Source organism: Hipposideros armiger, unplaced genomic scaffold (genome assembly GCF_001890085.2).
Source record: "Hipposideros armiger isolate ML-2016 unplaced genomic scaffold, ASM189008v1 scaffold_526, whole genome shotgun sequence".
NCBI classification, from domain to species: domain Eukaryota; kingdom Metazoa; phylum Chordata; class Mammalia; order Chiroptera; family Hipposideridae; genus Hipposideros; species Hipposideros armiger.
This window is the reverse complement of record NW_017731876.1, coordinates 890102-898942: the sequence shown is the minus strand read 5'-3', so window position 1 is coordinate 898942 and position 8841 is coordinate 890102. Positions and strand designations below refer to the sequence as shown.

At 43.9% G+C, this 8841-nt stretch overlaps 1 protein-coding gene across 3 annotated transcripts in view; it reads right to left on the bottom strand.

Annotated features, from left to right (window-relative positions):
- Window positions 1-8841, bottom strand: part of BMPER (BMP binding endothelial regulator) — a 227200-nt gene that overhangs the window by 4446 nt on the left and 213913 nt on the right. For all 3 annotated transcript variants that reach the window (XM_019668453.1, XM_019668454.1, XM_019668455.1), the window contains exon 14: window positions 6724-6854. In XM_019668453.1, coding sequence (XP_019523998.1) covers window positions 6724-6854 — 131 coding nt within the window. The remainder of the gene's footprint in view (window positions 1-6723; window positions 6855-8841) is intronic.

Here is an 8841-nt window from a genome sequence, read left to right as displayed (position 1 = left end):
ACACACACACACACACACACACACACACACAGAGCAGTTACCACAATTTGATCTCTAATTTCCAGGGAGCTCCGAAATAGACTATCATCAGCTCTGATTCTCTTCCCAGTCTCATCATTTTCCAAGTCTTAATTCAAACCGACCTCCTTCAAGTAGCTTCCTGGATCCCCCGCTAGGCTATCCTCCCTCCTCTGCATTCCACAGTACTTTTCATATTATAGTTATTTGTTTGTTTTAATCCCACAATTTGAGTGCAGCTGTGGTTCTTAATCAGAGATGCTCATAAGCATCCCGAGTACCTTTTTAAAAAGATATCTAGTCCTAAGCCCCATTCCCTAAAGACTTTTGCTCTGAGTCTGTAGTGGGGCCCAGGTAGCCGCAGATTTTAAAAACTCCAGGTGTCGCTATGACAAGCACTCCTGGCTGAAGAGAGTGAACCACGGAGACCTGGACTCTTGGGGGCAAAATCCTTGTCTTCTATGACCCAAAGCTCTGGCATAGAGCCAAGCACAAGGGAGCAGCTTAATAAATGTCTGTGCCTGTTGGATGATGATTTAATCTTAATGACATTCAATCCATCATCCCTGTTCCCAGTGTGGATTACATTTGGCTGGCCTTGAGTTCATTTTCCACTCTGCTGCTTCCAGGACATCTCTTTCAACTCACTTTACCCTCCAGATCCTTTGCTCCCCTTCCAATCCTGCACAGATCCCTTTAGTATGAAACCTCTGCAGTATTTCCTCTTCCCCACCAGTCCTCTTGCCTGTCCCCTCATTTTCTTATAGATAAGACCTCCCTGGTGTCTTTCCCTCTCTCTGACCTCTCAATTCTTTTTTTCTCTCTCTGCCACTTCACTTACTAATGCTCTTCCGTGACATCTTACCTTTAACTATCGAACACTGATATGTCCTTCCATCTATAGGTAGAAAGTAGAATGTAGAACATTAAGAACTGCTGGGGGTGGGGATGACAAAAGATCTTTTTACCTCATACAATTACCACCTCCATTTCAATTCAAATTACATCAGTAAACATCTACTAAGTATGTACAGTGTAAACAGCATCCTCTTAGGCCGAGGAATCAGATGTGAAGTAGATGTCATTTCTGACCTCCAGTTACAGGAGCCTGGGCTTACAACCAGACAGGTGAAGGTGACAAGGAAACAGGTTCTTCATTAGATGTAGGATGTACCTTATAAGACAATGAAAGCAGAGTACCGTGGAAGAGTAAGAGAGTGACATCAACTCAACTCTTTGGGAGGAGGGATCAAGGAAGGACTTCAGGGACCAGATCCCACTTAAGTCTAAAAAGGCGAGTCAAAGTGTCAGACAGACAATGGCAGAAAGAGACAGCAAGCAGAGGGAACAGCAAGAGCAAAGGGAGGTGTGTTAGCAACAACAAGCGGCCAGGGTTCAACCAGGGAAGGGAGGGCCCTTGGCTTGATGGCGGGAAGCATGACATTTCAGGAGGGAGAGTAGGAGACAAAGGCAGAGTAGGAAGAGGCTGCAAGCCTTGGCAACGGGGAGTCTTGGAAGGGTCTGAACTGGGGGATGACATGATCAAGTCTGCCTCCAAATTGGCACAACTTTTAGACAAACCTAGAAAGTTAATATTGACTTGGACCCTGTTTTGCCTTTCTGTGAATCCAAATTTTTTTACAAACTTATAAAAGGCAAATGATAATTTTTTTAGAGCATAATATGATTTGATCTTCACACATGCATTTGAAAAGAATTCATTTGGGGCCGGCCGAGTGGCTCAGTTGGTGAAGAGTTGGCTTACGAGTGTGAGCTCTGAGCAACAGGGCCGCTGGTTCGATTCCCACATGGACCAGTGACGCTGTGCCCAAGCTGAGCTGTCGCTGAGCTGCCATCAGGTGGCAGGGTGGCTCAGCTGGTGTAACAAGACTGCCTGTTCAATGGTGGGCTACACCCACCCACAACTAAGACTGAACTCGGCACCTTGAGCTGAGCTGCTGCCCAGATGGCTCAGTGGATAGAGTGTGAGCTCTTAACATCAAGGCTGCTGGTTCAACTCCCGCATGGGATGGTTACTCCCACTCGTAACTAAGATTGAACACAGCACCTTGAGCTTAGAGGCCACAAGCTGTCAACGGGAAGCCAGATGGTGACTGGCGCCCTCCACAGCGAAGATTGAAGAGCAACAACTTGGCTGGTCCCCCTTCCCAATTCCCCAACACTGTTCCCCTCCCCCAATTCCCCAATAAAATCTTTAAAAAAAAAAAAAGAATTCATTTGGTTTAACATTTTTTTTTACAAAACCAGGAAACTACCAAAGTGGCTCGAGTTGGCATGTATTTATTCTCAAAGGGGGCACACAGGTGGCTACTGGTAATGCACAAATAGCATTATGCATTACTTTATGTGGCAATACATGATTGCTTAATCAATAAGTTCAATAAACATGGCTCTGTGCCCTCTGGAACTCAGCTGTCCCCATAGTCTGCCCACTAGGGCTGCAGGTCACAATTTGGACTTTATCTCCTATACTTTTACAGGAGGCACCCAGTCAGCCAAGAAAAAGCTCGGTGTGTTTGAGTAGGGCATAGATGCTGCAGCAAAGGGGCTAGAAATCACCCGGAGTTTGCAGGATAGAACAAGCTGAAACTGCTCCCGGAACCCAGCTGACATCTGAGGTGCTGCAGAAAGACACACAGCACTCTGAATATCCCAGCACCTTTTCCTCTTATACAATGTATCACTGAAATTGCTGGGACAATTAGTGTCAGCTACAGGCAGGTGGCAGAAAATCTCCTAAGAAGAGCAGGATCATAACAGAGTTATAAAGTCAGAAGGTACCAAGTAACAACTATCAGTCGTGAGGGATGCGTGAATAGAAATTAGAAATAGCTAACAAATACAAAGGGTGCCAAAAAAATGTATATACATGTTAAGAGAGGAAATTGTAATAATATACACCCATAACAAAAGATGAGTACAAGTCACATTTGACTTCTGCAATTACAAGAGGTGCTCAAAGTGGTTTCCATCAGCGTCCAGACATTTCTGACTACGGTGAACTGCTGCTTGCGCAACGCTGACCAAAGTATCCACTTGTATACATTTTTATGGCACCCCGGTATTTGAATAAATTAGTTGATGCTTCTATAAATGTACAAATAAATATATATTCATATTTAAATGTATTTTTCCACAGGGCTCTGCTTGTCTGTCTACTCATAATAATTAAGAACAGAGACTATAAAGCAAATTGGCCTGGGTTCAATTCCCAACTTTCTCCTTTTTGAGTTCTGTGACTTTTAGTAAATTACTTAAATAGTCTAAGCCTCAATGTCCTTATCAGTAAAACATGGATAAGAGAATATTACCAAATAGATTACAATGTGAATTGAACAAAATACAATGTAATAAAAATGCTAGTGGAATCCTGGGGACACGGAGGTGCTTAGATAATGGTAACTATTAACATAAATCATCATTCTTAAACTTTTATAGACTTTGCACCTTGTGTTGTATTTAGTCATTCACATGCTAGGCTGGAGGTCCACTAGCCCTTCTTGCTGTAGCTGATGGGCACGTACTTTGTGTCGGTAGTCATGATACTGTTAAAATCCAGCCTGGGCTTGGAAAGTCACTTGTTCATTCTAAGTTTCAAGCCTGGCTGGCCTCTTATTTACTCAACTTCCCAGCTTTTTACACTGGAAAATTTTCCTTCTCTGTATGACGTGGCCTTAAGTGTTGTCATAAGTCAAAAGATCTGGGAGCTAAAAATCAAGTAACAGGTATTTTTACAGTTTTCAGTATTCCAGATGAATAGGAAATGAATCTCCTGAGAGAGCCTGCATGTCTCTGTAAATTTCTCCTGTAGCAGCTGTCAATCTGTGGAAGCTCATGATGTGTGTGTGTGTGAGTGTATGTGTGTGTGTGTGTGAGTGTATGTGTGTATGTGTGAGTGTGTGTATGTATGTGTGTGTAAGAGTGTATGTGTGAATGTGTGTGAGCATATGTGTGAGTGTGTGTATGAGAGTGTGTATGTGTGAGAGTGTGTGAGTGTATGTGTGAGTGTGTACGATTGTGAGTGTGTGTGTGTGAGTGTGTGTGTGTGTGTGTGTGTAAAAGGTTCCCCTGCAACTGCATGTTGACAGAGTTTTACTTCACCCAGGTGGCTCCACTAACCATAAGTGGGAAATGGAACCGTTCAGGAGCCATATTCCTTCTCCATTAGAAAAGTAATTTTAGCTTCTGAGTTTAGTCCCTGAAATCAGGATGCTGAGGTGAAACGTGTCATCTTCAAATGCAATGTGTGTGCTGAAATGGTGCTAAATATAGCTCTGGGGCCAGGAAGAGAGAGCTCATATATTCTGTATCGAATATGATTCTTACCACAGCACCACCACAGATAATAAAATTAATGACATTCTACTGAGCATTACATTACACCAGGATGGATAGATGGGGCTTGGCTGCATGTAGTTTATTCATTTTCTGGTAGATTCAAGGGAAGGAGGACTCAGCATAGTGAACAGCCAAGATGTGCTGAAAGGACCCAGACCCTCAAAAATATCGCCGGTACTATGCTATAACGCACTGATGGATTAAGTAAGAGGGAAGCCATTTAGTCTCACCTTTCAGGAGCCTCAACCGGGCCTTAATGTGAGTTATTTTTATCAAATCAATATTCCTCTGAGCTTTGGTCAGCATGGACAGAGAGGTACTCTTGCTGCCGAAGGTGAACTCAGATATAAAAATTCGACTTGGGTTTGCAGAGGAGAGAGAAAATCCAAATGGGAAGACAGAGGAGATAAAAGGGCTTTGGTGCTTTTCAAAGACACAGACTAGTGACTGTGTTCAGGGGCAGCTTGAGGAGGCTTGAGGAACCCCCAAATACCTGTCATCTTACTCCCCCAAAGTCACCCAGCTAAGCATTCAAACTAACTCAGTGATTTCAACTCTGGCTGCAGGTCAGAATCACCTGAGAAGTTCTGCAAAGATACACAAGGACAATTAAGGCAAGGTATCTGGGTACGGGCCCAGACATAGGTTTCTGGTTTCGTTTTTGCTTTTTAAGCTCCCAAACTGACTCCAATGTTCAGCTGGATTGAGACCCACTGGTTTAAGTGAATGAGACATCCATGCACTGAAAACACAGCTTCAGGATACCCCTTCTTCACCCTTGTTCCAACCAACCAGATAATCACTCCTGTCCGCCACCAACAGAGACATTCTAAAGTTAGCAATGCCAGGAACTGCCTTCTTTTCTAATATCAGCGCTAAGGTTGCTAGCATGCGTGTAATATGGCAACACCCAGTCTCTTCACTGCAGGCAAATCTGGACCTTTACAGGAAAATGTCACCAACCTTTGAAGGAAGGGACAAACATTCATTCATCCCATCTTCAAATCTAAATAGCAGCAGCTACTACTGATTGTGCATCTCCTGAGTCGGACACTCTTCCAGGTGCTTCACACACATATCACTAATGCTTATAACTCTGCATAGCCAATATTATTGTAAAACTCCAAAAGATCTCTAGAACCTCTTCTCTCCTCATGCACTGCCTCCATCTGAATCCAAGCCACCATCTTTATTATTTTAATTTTTAATTTTTTCACCACAACTACTGCAACAGCCTCCTGCCTGGCCATCTGCTTTCAATTGTGCTCTATTCAGTCTATTCTCTATACAGGGTGATCTTTGAAAAGCATAAAGGGGCTTGCCTAAAGCCCATCCATGGCTTCCACTTCTCTTGAAATAAAAGCCAGACTCCTTCCGAAGGCCTGCAAAGCCCTCCCTGGTCCAGCTCCTGGTCCCGCCCCACCCACATTGTGTGCCCTTCTGCCCACTTCCACCACACTCAGCCCCCTCTGGCTCCCTTCCAGTTTGACAGCCTGCTCTTTCATTCCTACGTACGGCTGTCCCCTCTTCTGCTGCCCCTGACCCACTGCGGCTCTCCAGGATCTGGGTGGCATATCACCCGCACAGAGAAAAGCCTTCCCTTGTCACCACCCAGTCCCTCTCCATTTGCTTTCTGTTGCTCTGCCCTGTTTGTTTACTTCACCACACTTATCATCCTTAGCAAGTATTTACTGTAGAGTTACTATGTTTCGTCTGGTTCTCTCACTGGACTGTGGGCACCTCAGTGACAGCCTCAGCTCTCACAGTGCTTAGCACAATGCCCAGTACTTAGCCAGTTTGTAAGAAATATTTCTTGGATGAACACAGAAGTCCATTTCATAGCATCAAATAAGCTAATTAACTTGCCTGAGATCAAAGAGCTATAACAATCATTATAGAAATCAGAGGGAAAAGAACATTGTGCTAGGGTTTGTATCATAACCTCTCTCTCTCTCTCTCTCAAAAAAAAAATCACACTCATCCCGAAGACCTTAAATGACAAATTGTCCTGAATCCTCTTTGTTCTACACAAAACCTACGCCACAGCTGTGATTGTCCATGTGCTAAGTACATCCAGCTGGTAGCTTGAGGTTGAGAGGATTTTGTAACAGTGGAAATCCTTAAATTGTTCAAATATACTTGTCACAAAGTATTTCTCTTAAGTGCTTTCTACCCTGCCCAGTGGGAAGCCCCAGTGTTTCATCAAGTTGCAATCCAGCTGGGTCACCAACATGATTTCCCTTTGGCCAAGGGGGGATGGGGCCATTCAAGTCAGCAGTCCCTCCCACTGCTGTGCTGGACATTGCAGTGAAGTTTTGGTGGCTGGATCTGCCAGGAGCGTCTCACCTGCACAGGTCTGCTGAGGCTCCCAGTGGACGCTGATACCCTCTCTCTGGCAGGCCCGGGTATATGCCAGGAATGACTCGCAGTAACAATTTTTATGGACTGGACATTCACACATGTCTGTCACACAGGACCTATGGGAACCAAGAGGAAGAAATGAACATTTAAACATATCAAGCTATCAAACCCCCTAAATGTGACTTGCAGAAAGGGGGTGGGAGGTGGGCAAAAAAAAGGGGGGAGGAGTGGGTGGGTGAATGGGGAACCATGATAAGCCATTAAAGGTTGCTCTTTTGGGTTGGGAGCCTAAAAATGGTATAAACATTTTGCATGGAACCTACGCTGGATACCTTTGAAGCATGTGATACGAGGTTCCCTCTCTTGTAGAGCAGGACTGTCCAATAGAACTTTCTGTAATAATGGAAACGGTCAATAATCCCCCCTCTCCAAAGCAGTAGCCACTATCTACATCTGATTATCGAGCACTTGGAATGTATCTAGTGTGACTGAGGAACCAGCAAACAGACTCACCATGTACCCCCAAAGTTATTACAGCCCAACACTCAAGGGAACTATGAACTCACAGGGACAAAAGAGGAATACGTCTGAAACCCAAAGAGCCTCTTCCATTTCATCAAGTGAGAGGCTATTTGATGACTAATACTTAAAACACAGTGATCAGAACGAAGCACTAATCTCTCTCCTCTCTGTCATCATCAAGGCTTGTTTTTCTTAATAGCTTCTCCCACTTGCATGACAGAAATCCTGTGAAGTCATGTTCCCTTTCCGGTAGGGGACACTCAGTACTGTGTCTTTAAATTCGCGTGGAGCCTTCAGGCTTCCAGGAAAAAGCAAATAAAGCCTGTCCTTAAAATGGCCTCTAAATGTCTGAGTATGAACCCTCCTCAATTTTCATTTCATACTAACCCCCTCCCATCACATTCAGGCTGCACAGCGACATTTTCAGCTGCCCCAGGTTCTCCCCTCAGCTTTCATTTCTACTTCACTCCCGTAGGAGGCTTGTCACCCACCCTCCTTCCTGGCCCACGTGTATGGATCTCTTTTTATACCACTCCCACTGAAGCGACATGAATGGCATGGCACCTACTGGGCCTGCGACAATGACAGTATTTGTATGGAAAAGAACTGGCTTTGACATGAGAAAATGCATCTTCTAACTTGAAAGAGCATCTAATGTAATTCTGTAAAATTGTGCGAACAGTAAACAAATAAAATTTAATTTGGATGAAAGGATTGTTGGTGAATGTTTTCCTTCTTTGCTCTGTATTTCTGCTGGCTGTCTCACAAAGCTATTTATACAATTTAAAATAAATTATGGACAGCTAAATCCAATTCATAGAGACTATTGAGAGAAAATGGTTTAAGCACACATTTAATAAATTGCTATGCACATATGCTCCGCCCCGCCCACAGACCACCTGTGCTCTCAGACACAATCAATAATATATCCACCCTCTAAAGCTAAGGAAGATTTCAGCTTGTTTGATTACTTGACACGCATGAGGAAAAAACATTTGGGACAAAAAACGTTTGTCAAAGCCAGCCCTTCGCTTGAAATGTTTCACATATTTTTGAAGCCTTGAAAGATGTGTTTTGGCACAGAAGTTAAAACTACAAAACAGCTTTTTTCACTTGTCACCTTGATGAGTCTTACACAAAATTGTGCCCAGGGTTTGTGAGAGAAGGGGGGAGTCTACTGGCAGACGTGTATAATTGTTAGCTCTCACGTCAAGCATTTTGCTACATTTAGCTTTTATGTGGGTTATCTCATGTGTTCCATGTGGCAACGGATATGAGGGAGGTCTTAGGACTTAGCCCACTTCACAGATAGGGAAGCCGAAACTTGGAGATGCTGAAAACTTGCCCAAGGTCATGTGGCTGATGACAGGTACAGAACTGCTGCACCAGGACTGCAGCTCCGGTCTTTCTGACCTCAACACCCATTTTCATAATAACTACATGAGAACAGCTTTCTAAAGGGCAACTAGCAATACATATAAACAGCCCTAAGAAAGGTTCTTATCGTTTGACAGGGAAAGTCCACACCTAAGGAAATAGTAGTGCATGTGGACAAAGACTTTATACACAGGGGTTTCCATC